Genomic DNA, 20,841 nt, shown 5'->3' with positions numbered 1-20,841 from the left:
AATAATAATGATTACAAAACTATATGGATGAATGAATTCATGTTACGCTTGCTAACTGACTAAGAGGTGTGTGTTATTTTAAGATATATGAATAATGAAATACTTTGTAAATACTTTGTAAATAATTCAAAAGTTTTAATTATATTTGAATAGGTACTAGCTAATGACTTAATAATTTTCTTCAAATGAAACAAAAATACTACATGTTGAAGACCTTATTAAAAGGTACTAGATCTTCCTTATAATAGAATTCTAATTTATCGATGTGAAAGAAAATAGAAAATTACCATTAAGGAAACACCACAGTAATAATTGTAAATAAAATCCACTAACAGGTGTTAAAGTTAGTGGGTGAAAGTCTGTAAACCATGTAATGGGATTTACATATTTCCAAAGTATCTTTCTCAAGCTATTTAATTACTCCACTACTTTACAGTAGAGAATGTGGGAGAAGTCACCTGAACCAAGTGATCAATGCTATCGTCACCAGTAGTAAGACATACAGAGATCACAAATCCTGTGATATGTGCAGTAAGAAGGACACAACCTTATTTCTATAATATTCTCACCAAAAATATATAACCTTAGTGTAATCATGAGAAAACCTAAGACAACCCCAAACTGAGGGACATTTGACAAAATAACTGATCTATCAATACTCTTCCAAAGAGTCAAAGTCAAGAAAGACAAGTAAAGACTGAGGAACTATTACAGATTGCAGGACTAAGGAAAAAGAACAACTAAATAGATGTGGGACTCTGGATAGAACCCTGGAAAAGAAAAAAAAAAATTAGTGGGAAAACAAATGAGATTCAAATAAAGTCTCTAATTTAGTTCATTTCTAATGTTAATTTCCTGATTCTGATAATTAGGTTATGACAATATAAAACGTTAACATTAGGGGAACCTAGGTAAGGGGTATATGAGAAGTCCCTATTATTTTTGTAACTTTTTTGTAAGTCTAAAATAAGTTCAAAATTTTTAAAGTTTTTAAGGGAATTGGAAAGTTTGGAAACTTGGTTTCCCTTCTATTTCTCCACAGCCTAAGCTTAACTGAGACTGGACAACTTAGTTCTCAGGCTGTTACCAAGTAATTCTCTTACCTTCCCTGTATTGGTAAGTTATTTGAAACCCTACATTTCAAAAGACTCACTTTTCATGCTACATGTTGCTTACCAAGAGTAAATAGGGGCTATTTAACATTATACTGGAATTCATAGGCAATGTATTAAAGTAACAAAAGGAAATATAAGGATTACAAAGGATGAAAATAAAACTTTATTATTCATAGAATTATTTTTTTGTGTAGAGAATTCAAAAGAATCTACAGGTAAATTAATAGAATTAACACAATTTTATCAAGGTTGCTGGATACAAGATCAATATATCAAAATCACTTGTATTCCTATGTACCTGCAGGAAAGAGAAAATGGAAAAAAAATTAAAGGTACCATTTACAAAAGCATAATAAATATGAATTAAGTTCTAATGAAACTAAGATGTGCAAGACCTCTAAAGAGAAACAACATAACTTTACTTAGTAATATTAACGAGGACCTAAATTAATTGAAATATAGCATATTCATGGATTAGAAGACTAAATATTTTAAAATTTCAGTTCTTTCAAAATAGATTTATAGAATCATTAGAATCTCAATGTAAACCCCAACAGGACTTTTTAATGAAACATTATAAGCAGACTCTAAAATGTATGTAAGTGCAAAAAGCCAAGAATAGCCAAATTCTCTTGAAGAACAACATGTGCGGACTTGATCCTCCAGTTATCAAGACTTAATATAAAGTTATAATAATATTTAAGATAATGTCCAGCCAAAGTAGAAAGAATAAATAAACATTCATATATGCATATATTGAAATACACAGAAGGCAAATGAGCAATCTCATGCAACTCACCACAACATAGATGACTCATAATATTAAGCAAAAGTAGCAGAAATAAAAAATTATATACAGTATAACTCCATTAATATAAAGTTTACAGAGGGCTGAACTAAACTATATTGTTTAGAGATATGTACAGTAGTGGTAAAACTATAAAGAAAAGCAAAGAAATGATCACAAAAGTCAAAATAAGGAATACTTCTGTGGGGAGAAATGGAGTTGTGATAAAAATATGTACTAAACTCAACACCTATTTTAATGTATTTTCTATGTGTATATTTCATGATAAAAGTGGGGATTACTAAATTAGTTACTCAAAAAAGTAATTAAAATAGTGTGGTATTGCAGCAATTGACAATTAGGCCAATAGAACAGAAAAGAGTCAGATACGTTAGTTACATGGTTAATCAGATGTGTCACTAGAGACACAGACGTTTTAATAAATTATGTGAATGAATTGGATTCTTATATGAAAAAACAATTTTTAGACTCTACCTCACACCATACACAGAAATCTATTCCTGGTAGATTAAAGATCTAAACGTAAAAGGTAAAACAATAAAGTTTTTTGGAATAATATAGGAGAATATCTTCATGATCTTGAGGTAGGAAATGATTTCTTACACAAGACACAAAAAGCATTAACCTAAAAGGAAAAGACTGATTAATTGAATTAAGTAAAAATTAAAAATTTTTGTTCATTCAAAGACACCATGAGAATTGGAGAGTGGGGGCAGCTAGATGGTTCAGTTGGTTAGAGCGCGAGCTCTGAACAGCAGGGTTGCCGGTTCGATTCCCATATGGGCCAGTGAGCTGCGCCCTCTACAACTAGATTGAAGACAATGAGCTGCCGCTGAGCTTCCAGAGGGGTGGTTGGATGGCTCAGTTGGTTAGAGTGTGAGCTCTCAACAACAAGGTTACCAATTGAATTCCTACATGGGATGGTGAGCTGCGCCTGCTGCAACTAAGATTGAAAACGGCGACTGGACTTGGAGCTGAGCTGTGCCCTCCACAAATAGATTGAAGGACAATGACTTAGGGCTGATGAGCCTTGGAAAACCACACTGTTCCCAAATATAAAAATAAAATTGGAAAGCAAACCACAGAATGGGAGAGATCTTTATAATAATATACACAACAAAGGACTTTAATCTATAATATATACACTACAAATGTGTAAGGAAACAATAAGGTTGATCAACATTATTGGTAATCAATGAAGTGAAAATTGAAATTGAAATGAGTTACACTCTAACTCATACACACCGAAATTAAAAGTCTAATAATAGTATCTGTGCTAATACAGATGTGGACGATGGGAACTGTCATGCAACGTTGGAGGGAGGGTAAATGGACAACCATTTGGAAAACAGTTTGACTTTTTCTGGTAAATGGCCCAGTAGTTACACTTCAGGGTATATTATCTCAAGGAACTTCTAAATCTATGCACCAGGAGACCTGTGTATAAAAATATTCTTAGCAGTACTGTTCATAATAGCCCCAAACTGGAAACAAAGACAGGAGACTATGCAAGCCTGGAGACAAAGAGAATGCAGAAGTAGCTGCCTAGGATCCTGAAGTCTTTTTAGGTCTGGTTCCTGTGCCTTTTGTACTCTTAATCAATTTCCTATTTTGCTTAAGCCAATTTGAGCAGGTTTTCTGTTTCTTATAATCAATAGAGATTTGCTTAGAAAAAAATGTGGTAGGGGAACCTATAAATTACAAAAGACTTCAGAGACCTATCAATCAATATGAAGACCTTATTTGAGTCCTGATGTAAGCACAAACATTGTAAACGAAAGCACATCATATAATAGCAAATTATTTTTTTTAAATCACCCCAAAACCCACTATATTGGCTTAGGATCTCTCATCAGGTTTCAGTCAAGCTGTCATTCATCTCACAGGATCAGTTTCCAAGTTCACATATGTATTTGCTGGCAGGCCTGGTTTTCTTGCCATGTGGGCCTCTCCATGGACTGCCTGAATGTCCTTACAACATGGCAGCTGGCAGGACCCACTACATGTGTGGGACCCAATACAAAATGAAAATGCAGAGCCCCTAGTTCAAAAATCATTCAGAATTTCAAGATGGTCAGAGTAGAAAATGAAGCCAAGTGTGGAGGTTACTTAGCGCAGGGCTCTATGTGACCGCATAGGTCACACACCTTTGAAGCCAACTCGGTGACCTGAATGAAAGGGAGAACCAGAGAGCAATCAAAACAGAAGCCACAGTCTTCTTGCAACCTAATCTCAAAAATGATATTCGATCATTTTTGTTGCAGTCTATTTATCAGAAGCAAGTGACAAGGTCCATCCCACACTTAAGAGGTGGGGATCACACATGGGCATGAATTCCAATTAGCCATTGCAGATCATCTTAGAGATTCTCTGCCACAACCACCATTTATGAGCTAAGCAGGGAAATGTGAACATAGACTGGATATTTGATAATGTTAAAGAACCATTATTAAGTTCTTCGGTATGGTGATGATACTGTAGTTAAATGAAAAGAGGGTCTTCTTTTAAAAATACATACTGAAATATCTACAGATGAAATGATTTAATGTCTTGGATCTGCTTCAAAATCATATGGAGTGGGAGAGGAAGTAGGGGCATGAACGAAACAAGATTGGCCATGAATTGACCATTGTTGAAGTGGGTGATGGGTACACGGGAGTTCATTATACTCTGTTTTTGTATATGTTTGAACAAAAGCTTTGCTTATCTAAGACAATACCTTGGTTCACTGGACTCATAACTGAATTCAGATGAGCACACAGGTATGATGTAAGTTGAGCGTTTCTGGGCAGGAGACATCAAAGGGATGACACCATGCATGTTAATCCATTTGCTTCAAAATTTCCTAATTCTCATGGTGCTTTTTAGAAAAGAAAGTAAGTATTAAAGAAGGAGCTAAAGGAAAAGGTGAGAGTGATTAGCATATGGAAGAGAGACAGCACATACCAACCTGGAGACAAGTCAGTTAAGTATGATTCTTGCCTTGTTCTCCAGCTTTATCTCCAGTCCTGGAGCATCACCAGGATCTTGTACTAAGGCTCGGGGTGGAAGTGAGGCTGCTTCTGAGCTGTTGGAATGAGAGGTCTTATTGCAGTGATGTTTGCTTCCTATGATTAGCATGAAGACCTCACTGTGAAAGGTGTTTAAGTCTATGATTTAGAACTGAGGTGTAAAAGCATGTGGTACAATAGGGTAAGAAGCCAGGAATCAAAGGAGATAATAAAAGGTACTAATTAAAGGCTGTATGCCAAGGGATACTATTACCATACTCAGCTGTATACGTAGATCATTTTTATTTTAAATATTCTTTATAGCTTTTATTTAAGGTGACTTTTAAAAGCCAGGCTACCCCTTCTTACTTAAATCATCTTGCTTTTCAGTCCTGACGTTAAGTTTGCTGGCAAGGCAACTGATTCCTCCTTTCAATGTCTCATATGCAGCTTTCTGTTCTACGGTAATTTATGTAATTTTTGGATCATGTCATCAAATGTCCATTGGTGAGTTCAGTACTGGAACCACAGGAGGTGGATGAAGTCCTCGCCTCAGTTATTTACTTATTGCTAAGTAACCCAACTTAAAACTATGTTTAAAGTAGAAAGAAAGGAGACAGAATATGGACAATCTATCCAGAGGGTTAGTGTTCAGATTTTAGAAATTGAACACTTCTAGTGTGTCATTATTAATGTCACCACCAGATAAACAGGCCAGCAAGCTGTTTCCCAGAGGAATTAAAGAACAGAAGTACTTTCTTTGGTGAAATTACCACACACTGGAATCTGACTGCCTTCAACCAGGAAGATCCAGTAATGATGTTGCCAAAACTCCTAGAATGAGTCCATCTTTCAGCAGACCCATAATAACCAAACTCTGTGGGTCTGATTTATAATAGTCATGTCAGTTTATTAATTTACAGTGAGAAAATGCTGTCATAGTGATCAAAGCACTCAAATCCGTAGGACCAGCACGTTCTTTCTCAGACTCCAAAGTCCATCTACTACTTTATAATTAGAAATGACTGTTCCAGGCACCAAACAAGTTAAAGGTCATATAATCAGCACATTTCCTTCACCGAGATGAACCTGCCAGAAATCAAATCACAAAATGCCCCAAAAGTCTTGGAAAGGCTTGCCATTCACTCAATGAAGAGCCTTTTCCTGGGTTTCCCTACACAACGTACACTGATAATTCTGACTGACACACTGTTGCTCCAGGTGTATTTGTGTGTTCAGCCTGGTTGCCACATTCTTCTTGATGTGGGGTTCTACTCTGCCTTTTGTAAGGACAATGTCACACATCTTTACTAAGATCCATTAGGTGTTGATTTACATTTGAACATTGAGAGACAATTTTATTCCCGTATTTCCAAGTTCCTGGGGGCACTTCACAATTATTTCCAAATACTGATAGTAAGGACTATTAGAGTTTTGTTTCTGTTAGGTAATTTTAAATTAAGATTTGCCTTTGCTCCTATATACATGTCGAGATGAGGACTAAATGAATTTATGTTTGAAACAGGTTCAGCTCAGTGTCATTTTGCACCTAATAAATCCTTTGTAAATGTTTGGTATTACAAGTATTAGGTATTCTCATTCTTATTATTGATTAGCTTTGTTTTCTAATACTTAAACCACCATCTCACTTTTCACCCTCTCTGAGAACAAGCACAGTGGCCGTACCTGATAAATATTTACAGTCAATTTCTCTTTGAATCCCACTTCATATGCCCATAATGAAAGAGGTTAATATCTGGACCACCAAGATCTAAATTCTGTGAGTTGGTCACAGTTTGTGGAGCCAGAGTTTTTTTCCTGCTCTTTCTTACTTCTCAACGGCCACTTGAAAATAAGAATAGTTCTTCTGATCAAGGACAAAATAACATCAGCCATGCCTTGATTTTGTCAGTATCTGTCAGTTTACCTGGACTTTAAACCTCACCTTCTGTCTAAACATCTTTTTTACTAGGTCCCTTCTTCCTTGTGAGTGCTCTGATGATCAATGTCCTGAAGTTGTACCCATTCAACAGTGGCCACCTGATCATGGGAACTTTCATCAAAGATGACTTTTCTAACCCCTTATTCTATATGGCCTATAACAGATCCTTGAGTGTGGTGGCATCCACAACTTTTCTGGCTGGGATTATTCAGGTAGGATCTGAATCTCTGAACCTCTTAAGAAGAAATAAATAAATTAAATAAATTAAATAAATAAATAAATAAATAAATAAATAAATAAATAGGGGTTACCGATGTTCCCATTTCTTTAATTGCTCCTATTATACATTATGAGATATCTGGAACTTCGGTGATTTATTTTTGGAAAACTTATGGGATGTGTGGATAGGACGTCTCCTCAGTGACAAAACTTCTCCCTTGTCGGAAATCATCCACCATTGATTTAGATGAGATATTGATTATTCTCACCAGTCCCTTCTCTAAGATTAAAGAAGAGTCCTGGAGACTATGGTCTAGAGTTCTACTCATGATTTCTTGCTTTTAAATTTTTCTTTATATTCTTTCAACAAGAGTAACACTAATAGGCTCACATGCTATATTTGGGGTCAGTAAGCATAAGAGTCAGACCTGGAATCTTTTTTCTGGAATGACAGGACCACTGCTAAAGTACAGCAATATCAATGACTTATTAAAATTTCAAAACTTATTTTTGGCAGTGTCTTTAATTTTTATTGAGTCTACCATCTAAAGCTTTACCCACTGAAATCAAGTCACATATTCCAGACATTTCTCTTTCTTTTTAACTAAACCACTCTCTAGCTAATGTCACTGATCTCCTCTGGGACCTCTTTCATTAGGTAAGGATTTATTGGAAGCCTACAAAGGCAGGCTATCATAGAGGGCTGACCCCAGCCCTCACATTTGCCAGCTCTATGAACATACTTAAATTATCTTACCTTTGTGGGCCTTAGTTTTCAAATGCATAAAATGGGAATAATAATATTTGTTTTGTAGGGTTCTTGTGAGGATTAAGTGAGAGAATGCATGTAAAACACTCACCCCAGAGCCTGTCACTTAGTAGGCATCAATAAATTATAATTACTAGGTACAGAGAAATGAATTTGGCACTTTAACAGAGACCAAAAATTAAAAAAGATATAATTCCTGTAGTTTAAAAAAATCAATCTTGTAGAAGACAAAATTACAGGCAAAAGTCAGTAACCTATTAATTACCTAGGTGGCCTTGGGCATGTCCTGTTCCTTCCTTTGAGCCTCACTTTTGCATTTAATAAAGGAGGAGACATTCCATTTCTAGGAAGATGGAATAGATGTACTTTTTTTCTATTCCTCCTGCTAAGTACAACTTGAAACCTTGGAACATTATATATAAAACAAATGTAAGAAGACTCTGAAAGGTGAAGAGAAGAAGGCAAACTGGTTTGAAACCTTAGGACACAAGGAACAACACAGTGGTTCCCTGGGTTTTCTTTTTGCTTCATATTTCTCAGTCTGAAGAAACCAGAAATCAAAAATGCCAACAGGTGCAGACAAAAAATAAAGCTCCAACCGAAGTCTGTACTTTATAGCCACAGGACCAAGAAAGGCTAGCAAGACTAAAAACATTTACACAATAACTGATTTACTCCAGACAAACACCAAGAAAAACCAGAACTGTGGTGTCACCACCATTCATGCCAGTGAAGGCCAAGTGGGAAGCCTAGACTTCCACCCTCACCAGCTGCAATGAGGTACCCACGCCAACTGGGGTTTTGTCAGAAAAGGAGAGAAGGCCAAATAGAGAGGACTTTCATTCCCACTGGACAGTAATGAGATACCCTTCCTACTTATTGCTGGGGTGGTGTCAGAGAAATTGTGAGGAGGCGGGTCTTTCATCACCACACAGCAGTAATTAGGACAACTCCCCTCTGCTGTGGTATAATTAGAGGCAACATGGGGAGAAGTAAAAGCATTCCTGTTTCTCCCAGCCAGGATAGTATCAGTGGAGGCCTAGTGGGGAGCCAGAACTTACACCCTTGCCCGACAATAATGAAGAGTCCTTACTGCCTCAGGTGTCAGTGGAGGCTGAAAGGAGAACCGAGACTTTCACCACGCAATCACAAGGTGGCACCCTCTCCTTCCCTTAACAGCACTTGTCAAAATATGCTAGCTAAAACAGAAAGTTTAAATAAGATCCAAAGTCTCATAGCATAGTACCCAAATGTGTAATTAAATTGAAAACCACTTGTCATACCAAGAACCAGGAAAATTTCAACTTGAATGAAAAAAGAAAAAAGAAACAATAAAAAGATACCAATACTGAGATGACAGTGATGTTAAAATTATCTGGAAAGATTTTAAAATAGCCACCCTAATAATGCTTCAGCAAGCAATTATGAATATGTTTGAAATAAGTAAAAAAAATACAAAACAAAACAAACAAACAAACAAAAACTAGTCTTATCAAATAAATAGAAAATATAAGGAAGAACCAAAATGGAAATTTTAGAACTGAAAAAACATAATAAACAAAATTAAAAATTTGAAGAATGGGCTCATCAGCAGAAGAGAGGAGACAAAGGAAAGAATCGATGAAGTTTAAGAAAGAACAATAGAAATTACCCAATCTGAACATCAGAGAGAAAATAGACTGAAAAAAAATGAACAGCGCCTCAGGGACAAGTGGGAATATAACAAAAGATCTAGCATTTGTGTTGTAAGAGTCCAGAAAGAGAAGAAAAAATATGGGACTGAATTACTTGAAGAAATAATAGCTGAAAATTCCCCAAACTTGGCAAAAAGATACAATCCTATGGCTTCAAGAAGCTAAGACAATCCCAAAGAAGATAAATCCTTAGAAATCCACACCATGACAAGTCATAGTCAAACTTCTGAAAACTAGAGATAATTTTTTAAAACTATTGAAAGCACTTTACCTACATGGGGGAAAACAATTCAAATGACAGTAGATTTCTTATTAGAAACCGTGGAAGCCAGAAGGAAGTGGCACAATTTTTTCATTCACTGAAAGAAAAGAACTGTCAATCCAAAATTGTATACCCAGTGAAAATATCCTTTGAGGATGAAGGGGAAGTCAAATGAAGGAAAATTAAGAGAATTTGTTACAAACACACCTACCACAAAAAGAATGGCTGAAGAAAGTTCTCTAAAAAGAAAGGTAAGGATAAAAAAAGGAATCTTGAAATATCAGGAAGGAAGAAAGAACAATGGAAAGAGTAAAAATATGGATGAATATGATAGATTTTTCTTGTCCTCTTACTTTTTCTAAATTATGTTTGATGGTTGAAGCAAAATTATAACACTGATCTGATTCAAAATGCATATTAAAAATTATTTAAAACAATTTTTATAAACAAACATAAAGGAAAGTATGGTTTCTATACTTTGCTTGAATTGGTAAAATGTTGACACCACCAGACTGTAATATTATGTATATATAATGTAATGCCTAGGGCAAGCACTAAATAAGCTATACAAAGATACACTAAAAATCACTATGGATAAATGAAAATGGAATTCTAAAAATGTTCCAATAGCCCACAGAAGTCAGGAAACAGAAAAAGAGAAATGAAAAACAGAACAAACAGAAAAATGGCAAACTTAAGCCCTAATATACCAACACTTACATTAAAAATAGACATTGACGTATTTAAAATATGCTGTCTACAAGAAACATCAAAAATGATATAAACAGGTTGAAAGTAAAAGAATGGAAAGATATAACATGCAAATATGAATCAAAGGAAAGCAGGATTGACTATATTAATATTAGATAAAATAGACTTCAGAGCCAAGAAAATTACCAGAGGTCGAAAGAGACATTATATAATGATAAAAAAAAAAAATCACTCTATCAAGAAGACATAGCAATCCTAAGTATGTATGCACCAAACAACAGAGTTACAAAATATGTGAAGCAAAAACTAATAGAACTGAAAGGAGTAATAGACAAATCCACAGTTGCAGTTTGAGACTTCAACACCCCTCTCTTAATAATTGATGAAACAACTACACAGAAAATCAGCAAGGAAATAATAAAACTCAGCAACACTATCAACTAATGGGATTTAAGAGACATTTACAGAACGCTTCATCTAATAACAGCAGAACACACATTCTTTTCAAAGACCCATGAAACATATACCAAGATAAACCATATCCTGTGCCATATTAACCTCAATAAATTTAAACAGGGGCCAGCCCAGTGGCTCAGGCGGTTGGAGCTCTGTGCTTCTCACACCGAAGGCTGCCGGTTTGATTCCCACATGGGCCAGTGGGCTCTCAACCACAAGGTTGTCAGTTGGACTCCTCCACTCCCGCAAGGGATGGTGGGCTGCGCCCCCTGCAACTAACAATGGCAACTGGACCTGGAGCTGAGCTGCGCCCTCCACAACTAAGATTAAAAGGACAACAACTTGACTTGGAAAAAGTCCTGGAAGTACACACTGTTCCCCAATAAAATCTTGTTCTCCTTCCCCAATAAAATCTTTAAAAAATATAAAATAATAAGATAAAAATAAATTTAAACAAATTGATATCGGTGTGTTCTTTGACCATACTAGAATCAAACTAGAACTCAATAACAGAACGTTAACTGGAAAATCTCCTAACATTTGGATACTAAACAACATACTTCTAAATAACCCATAGGTTGAAGAGGAAGTCTTAAGGAAAACATTTTAAAAATGCATTAGGGTAAATGAAAATAAAACATACTAAAATTTGTGAGGCACAGCTAAAGCAATGCTGAGAAGGAAATTTATAGCACTAAAATGTATACAGTAGAAGAAAGAAAAAGTCACAAATTAATAATCTAAGCTCCCACTGCAAGAATCTAGGAAAACAAAAGCAAATTAGATCCAAAACAAGCAGAAGGAAGGAAATAATAAAGAACAAAAATGAATAGAGTTGAAAATAAGAAAGTTTACATATTGATGATTCCTATGTAACATTCCTGAAGTGATAAAATTATAGAAATGGAGAGCATATTGTTGCCAGGGATTAAGGATGAGGGTGGAGGTAGGAGGATGGAAGTTGAGAGTAGGGATGGGAAGTGAGAGGCAAGTAGAGGTTGGCTATAAAAGGACAACAGGAGGGATTCTTGTGGTGATGGGATTATTTTTATGTCTTGGTGTATCGATGTCAATATCCTAATTGTGGTATTGTACTACAGTTTTGCAAGCTGTTACCATTGGCGGGAAACTGGGTAAAGAGTGCATCAAATCTCTCTATTTTGTTTCTGACAACTGCATATCAATCTACAATTATCTAAAATAAAAAAGTTTAAATTTAAAGAAGTCTGAACTAGATGATAATACCTAACATTTGTTCCTATGTGCTAGTCATTGTTCAAAGCACTTTACATGTATTATCTCACTTGATCCTCACGACACCCCTTTTTGAGGGTGGGTACTACTATGGTCCTTATTTTAAGGAAACAATAGTATAATGAGGTTAAATGAATTGCCCAAGGTCACATAGCTAGCTCTCAGATTGGGATTCAGGCTCTGGGTGATCTACCTCCAGAATCTATGCTCTAGATAATCTTAAAGTGAAAACTAATATTAATAAAATTCAATGTCAAAAAAAAAATCAAGTAAAGTAATAATATATTATATTATTATAATATTAATAAAATTCAATGTCAAAAGAATATCAAGTAAAGGAATAATCTTTAGTTGGGTTGGAGTTGTCTGGGAAGGAAACAACGATTTATTGAGCCTTTCTTTCATTCATTAACCATTTAGTACTTGCTTTCTGTAAGAACAGCAGATAGGTTTCATGTCACAGGCCAACTCTGACTGAAAATTGCTGCCTACAAAATGATGTTAACACAGATTTTGATGCCACATAACAGCTGAGCAAGAAAGAATTTTATGGTTAATTGTAGATATTTTCCATTTACAAGGTGGAAGGAAAGGATAGCAGGAAGAATGAGTGATACGTATTTGCACCTGTCACTATTTTCAGGTTTGAGCTGAGTGTTTTACATGTGTTATGTAATGTAATCCATACAAAACACTGCATGTTGAGTATTATTCACAATTTGTAGGTTAGAAAACTGAGGCTTAGAGTTTAATTAACTTGTTCAAACTCACACAGCCAATGGGTGGCAGAGCCAGGATTAAAGCCAAGTTCTTCATCCCCAGGAATCATGCTCTTTTTGTCACACCTCCTGAAGGAGGGGAATTTTATTAAGCTCTTGAAAGAGGATGGACATGGATCAGCAGAGCTGGCAAAAAATGGGGGTTCTTTCACAAGCACCAAAGTAGAAATCAGCCAATCACAAAAGACAGGAAACAAGATTGGCCTGATTAGAATAGAGGAGTTTATTGGGTGGTAATGACAAGAGATTAAGGGAGACACAGCACCCAACTGACTGGAAGACTGAAAACAAAGAGCTTTTAAAGCAAAAAGATTTACTCTCCCAAGTTTGTTTGTTTTCTGGGAGCTTCTAATACAGTGGTGACAATAGTAGGCTTCAAGATTTGTTTTCCTTTCCCCATCTTCCTCATTGAGCTGTGCCAGTTTACCTACCCTCTTAAGGGGGTTGGGGTTCACCCTTTATCCATCAGTTTTCCAATTGTGTTTTTTATTACAAATGCTGGGCACACATATTGCAAAAATTTCAAATAGTAAAATGTATAAATTATAAAGTATTGCCACCAACCTTTTAATTCCCCAAAAGTAACATCTGTTAAGGGATTAGTGTCTATCATTTAGATCTTTTATATATTAAGAAATATGTATATAATTTATTTTATTATATGTTACATAACATTTAAAATATATATTTATATATTATATATGCATATGTACGTGTAAAATACTGTTTTATATATGTGTGTGTGTGTGTGTGTGTGTGTGTGTGTATAATATATACGAAATCCTGACATAAATTCAGTTTAATCATTCTTAGTAAAGATAAGAGTCAAAAAACAAGAAGTTTGAGCTGGAACTCAAGTTTTTTAAATTGTCTTTTTCTTTGTGAAAAGCTACATTCCTCAAAGGGATATTAACATCTCCCGGAAAGGGCTATCTATCAGGGCTTCTAATGAAAGAGCCTTTCAAAAGGCAAAGGCTTGTTCTGATCACGTTGTTACTGTTAACCCTAAGTCGACATGCTCAGTAGATGCTAGGGCAAGAAATGAAGCTTAAGTGCCTGCGAAGAAATAAGTGTGGTCTAGTGCTTGTAGGGAGCCTCTGAATGAACACCAAGGACCTACCTCACTCATCTCATTCATTTCAGTTGATTAGAGAAAGAGAAACAGAAGAGTAATCAAAGGGGCCTAACCTAACGTTTGTGTTGGAAACACCCTGGAGAGAACCTAACTGGTATCATGGCAGCTTTGATGACGTTCTGTCTCATTGTGTTTTCTTTTCCGTCTGAACCCCCTGCAGCTATCAATGGGCATGTTGGGTTTTGGCTTCATTGCCACTTACCTTCCAGAGGCTGCAATCAGCGCTTACCTGGCTGCCACAGCACTACACATCATAGCATCCCAGATGACTTGCGTCTTCGGGATTATGATTAGTTTCCACACTGGTCTTGTCTCCTTCTTCTATGTGAGTAATTTCTACCCTCACCCCTCCCCTTGCCTCCAAAAAGGAGTGGACCAGCTGGGTGGAGGGTCCTGGAAATAATTTTCTCTCTTCTAGATTTACAGTCTTGATTAACTACAGATGCCAGTTGGACCATGTTCTCAGTTGCATGAACCATTTTGCCCAGATTTTTAAACCTACATGATTTATATTAAAATTCGGTCTTTAAGATACTGTCTCTTTCATAATTCTTCCCATTACATGCCTCATAATACACATGTATCCTAAGGCAGTTAAAGAATATAAAATGCTAAGTAACCCACAAATGCAAGAATGGTATAGGAGCCAAGCTAAAGAACATATATGGTCTGGGAAAATTAATAAAGAATAGGCTAATAAACAGAACTCTTGGGTCCTTTCCATTATGCTGAAATATATAAAGTATGTTCTGTCCTTATTGGGCATTGCTGTCTTTTAATATCACTTTTTCAACTTAAAAGAATACATACCTACCCACTTGGTTTTACTCTTCTCATAAAGCTTTGTACTCAGCAGCACCACTGAGAGATTCTTTTTTTTTAATGTGTTTTTCCATCTATTTTGTTCAGTTTCTATGATATATCTGTACATGCAAGGAGCCAGATATTAGTGGACAGTTTAATTCAAATGAGAATTCAGAAATTAGAAACTTAGAAAAAATGCCAAACAGCTTGTATCAGGCACTCCTTCAGAGCAAGAATTAAAAATAAAATTTTTTTTAAAAATCAACCCATCAGCCTATGTCAATAGCTTTTATTCTCCTCATTTATTCCATAAGGCATTTGGATATCCATGAAATTTGTAAGGTATTGACCATAATGCATCATCTATCTTTTAGTGAAATGTTTTTCACTTTCACAAGAGTGCTTTCAAAACAAACTCATATTTTAAGTCAAAAATACATCTTAATTTAGTTACTGAAAATTATTTTGCCTTTTTCTTAGTATTCTTTTGTTTTGCTCTTTCTTTTTATTGATTTATTTTTTATTATTATTAGTTCCAGGTGTACAAAACAATGTCATAGTTAGACATTTACACCCCTCGTCAAGTGATAACCTCCCTCCCCCAATCTTCTACCCCTCTGACATCGTATATAGCTGTTACAGTTCCACTGACTCTATTCCCTATGCTGTACTCCACATCCTGTGACGAGATATATATATATATAAATAAAATTATGGTTGACATTCAATATTATTCAGCTTCTGCTTCAGGTGTACACTTTAATGGTCAGGTAGAGGGATTCTTTTTGAACTAATCTAGAAAGAGTGTCATTTTCTAGATTTTAGGCAATTATTATATCCCTTTCTAAGCCTCTGTAATTTTGTTTTCTTTCAGAACATAGTTAACTACTGCATGTCTCTCACAAAAGCTAATTCTACCAGCATCCTACTATTTCTAACTGCTGTTGTTATTCTGAGAATGAACAAATGTATCCGAATTTCCTTCAATCAGTACCCCATTGAGTTTCCCATGGAAGTTTTTCTGGTAGGTGTTTTGATGCCTCAAATTCATCGTTCAGATCATTTAAAATGATCTTTTTAAAGTTCAACAAAAAGCAACCTAGGAAGGGAAAGGTTCAGAGAAGACTGTAAAAATAATATTTTAAAAAACCTGTTGAATTGTGACAAAGCTGAATATATTTAGTTTTAAATATTAGCTTATATGTGTAAAACATACTTATTTTCAAAGGACTTTCATCTATTGCCTCTTTCATACTACTTAAAAATAAGGGTTTTCCCCCTTGTGAAAATAATACAGGCTCATCCTAACAATTTTGAAAAACATAAGGAAAAAAAAAGAGAAAAAGAAGTTCCAATAGCTGCACCACCCAAAGTCAACGACAATAGATACTTTTCGATTTTCAGTTATTCAGTCCTTTCTTCTTTCAAACAAGTATGTGATAGGCCTATGCCCAGTGTTTGTGAATTCCCATCTTCTTTTATGTAGAAGTTTTGTTTCTATTTTAATATGGTTGCAATCATACTGCTATTCAGCCTTCTTTCATTCTCATTATGCTACAGTAAAGAAATGAAAGGAGACGAGGTATTAAATGAATTACCTCATCCATATCACTAGTAAGTGGCATAGCTGGGGCTCACCACTGTCTAATGATAACATTTGTTTCTTTTTAAAATTCTACTAGTAAAATTTATTTTTTACCATTATAGAACATTATAAAGAACATTATAATATTACCATTATCATTAACATTTTTACAGTGATAAAGATATTTTCATAAATAAAGCGCAGGGTTTTAAGTCAGAATACTAGGATCATTTCTCATACTAGGATCATTGATTCTTTGGGTGTCCTTGAGAAATAGTTTCCCCTTAAGCAGTGTTCTGTTGCAGAAATACTTACAGTTCACCAAATATCCATGTGCTCCCCTGTATTTCCCAGCCAGCCTTGTAGGAAGGCAGGACCATGTGACCTTGGGGCCAAAGCATAGGAGACTAGGCGAGTCCCTATGCTCTCTCTTCCCCCGCTGTGATAATCTGAGGGGCTGTATGTTGACATGATAGAAACCACAGGTAGAATTAGCCTGGATCCCTGAGACACCATTTGCAAAAAATCTACCCGAGAGACCCTGATTGCACAGGTAAAAACTAACTTTTACGTGTTAAGATCTCATGGTTTGTACGTTGCCATAGCATGAACTATCCTGTACTAACTAATCCAGGTCTACACCATTCGTGATTGAAAGAGTATGGGAATTGCTTTGGAAATTGAGACCAAGCTCTGTCTCATAACTGTTGTCTATCTACCTCTTACAGAGGAGCGTAGTCTCTCTTTCTTGGAGTAGTTGAACAGCTATTAATTCATAAAGTCCAGAAGCTGAAAGGCTGCTTTTGCAAAAGGACTTTTCAAAACACAGGGGTGCCTTAGAGCCCAGCAGACAATGTACGTATGATGTTTGGGGAGAGGAGTCGGGGGCGACCTCTCCTTTTCACGAACCCAGCCCAGTTCTGGCACGTTAGGAAACTGAGGCTTTGGAGTCACCAGCAGATGGCATCTGTGACACAGACATCAGTTCTTTCTCTCTTTCTCCCGGTTCAGCTTTATGGATATATAGTTGACATACAAAGTTGTAGGCTACTTAAAACGTACATCATGGTGATTTGACATACATGTACATTGTGAAAGCATGCCCCCATCTAGTTAATTAGCACATCTACCACCATCACCTTACATATTTATCTTTTGCGTACGTGTGCGTGTGAACATTTAAACTCTGCTCTCATCACATTTCAATGTGATCAACTATGGTCACCATATTATTTCTACATTTGACCCTCAGGCCTTATTCATCTTGTAGCTGAAAGTTTGTACGCTTTTCCCAACTTTTTCCTATTTCCCCCACCCACTGGCCCCTGGCAATCACTTTTCTACCTTCTGTTTCTCTAAGTGTGACTGTTTTTTGTTTTGTTTTGTTTTTTTAGGTTCTACATGTAAATGATACTATGCAGTAGTTGTTTTTCTGTCTGGCTTATTTCCGTAGCATAATGCCCTCAAGGCCCCTCCCTGCAGTCACAAATCAACCCTCTCTTAAGAGACATCAGCAACAGGAATCACAGTGATAACCCTTCAAGCAACCTCAAAGGCAATGAACATTAACTAGGGTTGTTAGGAAAGGAGAGAAGTAAGAGAGTGAAGGTTGCTATGGCTTTCCTATGGCTGGCAAATTCTTGTGTGAGCCACGGTGAAGACATCCCTTTGGGGACTGCTGTAAATAGTTAGGATGCACCATAAAGTGACGTGAGGGAGGAGACTGAGGCCCAGCAATGCATGTAGACGAAGTCTTAGCATTATTGCAATCTAGGAATTAAACATGTTTGTGACTTCATTTATGCTCAAAGTTTATTGAAGCCCGGCGTATACTACCTAGACACATGTCACGTGACTGGGAATACTTTCTGCCGCATAGCAGGGATTAGAGATGCAGCTTAAAACTGGAAAGAGAACTCCATGTTTTCCCTGGTGGTGAGGTAAGCAGCAGAGGGAGGATGAGAGCTGCTGTAACCTCAGGTGTAAAAAGCTTCTCACACACCCATCAAGAAACAACAGTTTAGATGTGATGGAAGAACTTGCACACATACCCCAATCTGTCCTGAAGGTAGCAGTCTCAAATAATAAGGAAATTTTTCAAGGATAGTAGTGTGTATATTTAAGCTCTATAGCAAACACCAAAAAAGTGTCAATAATAGTTGCCTTTGGGTGATTTATTTTTGCTTTTTAATTTTTCGTACTTTCTCTTTTCCTTTATAAGCAAGTATTATCTTTACACTGGAAATAAAATAGTTCCTTGGCCACTTGCCACACTTCTTGTTCCTTAACTATATAAAGACCAAACTGTTCTTCTCTGACTCAAGCTGTGATCCAGATTCTTCCTTCCATTCTGATCTGTAGGCTTCCTAAGGGTCTTCATCTGATCATAGCATCCCAGGTAAACCAACTGCTACACTGCTCAGTGTCCAGTTCAACTCTTAGAGTAGATGCTGGGAAAAGATTTACGAATTAGTAGAGTGGGGTAAAGCAACTATGTAATTATTACTTTAAAAGTTCCACATTGAGTTCTCCTGTCTCTGGTTTAATTTGCTTTGGTGTGAGGTCTTTCCAAGGAGCACTGCTGATAGGCTGTCTATTTTCCCCTCTAGTGGAAATGGAAGGGAGACTTGCCTTTTTAGAAATAAATGAATGGGGGGAAAAGGCAAGTAATTGCTTTGCCAAAGACCCCTTTCCTTGTGCTGTCAAATGCTGTTCCATATTATTAAGGGCTAACCAGTAATGCGACTCTCAATACACCTCAACAATCCCTCCAAAGATTTATTTATGCTGGCACAACATATCTAGATCTAAACACTTTTAAAACTGAGGCCTTGATACAGTGATTACCTAAAAACATGTTTATATTTGCTGTAGATGTTGAAAGTTGGTGAGGAAAGACAAGTCCAGGGCATCCATTTATTCCTATTACTATGTCAGAGACCAAGGCTAAAGTTGTTTTTCATTCTGGCTTCAATGCTAAAAAGAATTTGGGGAACTCAAAGAGTCAGGAAGAGAGTGTCTGCCTTTTTTGCTCCACTGAACTGGCCCTCTCTCCAACCTTCATGGGGACTGTCACGTATTTCATTCCCTGTCCTGCCAGATGCTAAGGACACATGTGTTCCTCGAAGCAATATGTAAAATAATTATTAGATAATTATTTGCCCTTTTATTTTTTAACCCCTACAGATTCTTGGCTTTAGTGCACTTGCAAACAAGATAAGCATGGCCACAGAAACCAGCAGGACGCTCACTGATATGATTCCTTATAGGTTGGTAATTCCACTTTTCAAGATTACTTTTCCCTTTCTGCTACCTTCTCTTAGCCCCTGACCTGAGCTTGATGGATACTCTCCACTAGCAGTCCCTACCCACAGCCAGATTCAGGTCAATGAGTTCAAATTCATTTGGAACACAGAGGTTCATGACAGAAGAAGGGCTCGGACAACTCCGTGTTTCCTCTCTGGTCAGCCTTTGACTCTCTTCCAATAGTTGAACCAATCCCCTTACCCAAGTAAACTGCTGGACGCAGGGAATACCAGAGAGACTCATGCATTTTGTTCATCATACATTGTAGGCCTTCTCAAACCCATACCTATCTGATTAACTCTCAAGGATGGGACGAGAGATGCTTCAGTTTTCCCAGCCTCTCTCCTGGGGCTCAGTGCTCAGAAGATGAGCATTCCTCTGTCCTCACCCCCTTAGATTGAGGGGTGTCCTTGTGCAACCTCATGTTATGACGCTGAGTAGAAAGCTCTCTCGAGGTAGTCTGGCATAGAGAGTTCCTAAGGACTCACAATTAATTTACGTTATAATTCCTACCGGTGACTGCGGGGCATTGCTCTTGCTTCTGTTAAGAAATTGTAATTCCTTTAACCTTGATCAGATTAATCACTTTAGCTAAGAAGGACAACATACTGCAGTTTCTTGACTCATAGGCCAGCCTTTGAAGAGCATTGTTCATTTCCTCATGCAGTTCAGTAGGGAATACTGCAGAGTCAGAGATGCTGGCTAGCCCCCACGATATGGAAACCTGGGCTACTTGGACATGACCGGATTGAATTAGTCTCATATCCGACCTGTTCGCAGTGAAATCTGATCTAGGCTAAATCCATTTGAAACTCTGTCCAATTAAAAAAAAGTGAGCAGAATATGTGACCACGGAATATGACGGTAAATCAGGCTTGTTCTCTGCCCTCAGGGGGGGAAAATAACATGAACAATGGGATTGATACTTTATGTAATTATTTTATTTCGTTTGCTCCTCACATTAATGCTATGAGATAGATATTATCTTCTTTTTATGGCTGAGGAAACTAAG

At 36.6% G+C, this 20,841-nt stretch overlaps 1 protein-coding gene across 1 annotated transcript in view; it reads left to right on the top strand.

Moving 5' to 3' along the window:
• Positions 1–20,841, top strand: part of SLC26A8 (solute carrier family 26 member 8) — a 77,529-nt gene that overhangs the window by 23,931 nt on the left and 32,757 nt on the right. Inside the window, 5 exon segments of the mRNA XM_033100016.1 lie at positions 5,304–5,420; positions 6,886–7,067; positions 14,295–14,459; positions 15,813–15,962; positions 19,710–19,792. Coding sequence (XP_032955907.1) covers positions 5,304–5,420; positions 6,886–7,067; positions 14,295–14,459; positions 15,813–15,962; positions 19,710–19,792 — 697 coding nt within the window.

Source organism: Rhinolophus ferrumequinum, chromosome 3 (genome assembly GCF_004115265.2).
Source record: "Rhinolophus ferrumequinum isolate MPI-CBG mRhiFer1 chromosome 3, mRhiFer1_v1.p, whole genome shotgun sequence".
Classification (NCBI taxonomy): Eukaryota; Metazoa; Chordata; class Mammalia; order Chiroptera; family Rhinolophidae; genus Rhinolophus; species Rhinolophus ferrumequinum.
Note: the sequence above shows the minus strand (reverse complement) of the source record. Positions and strands in the feature narration are given on the sequence as shown.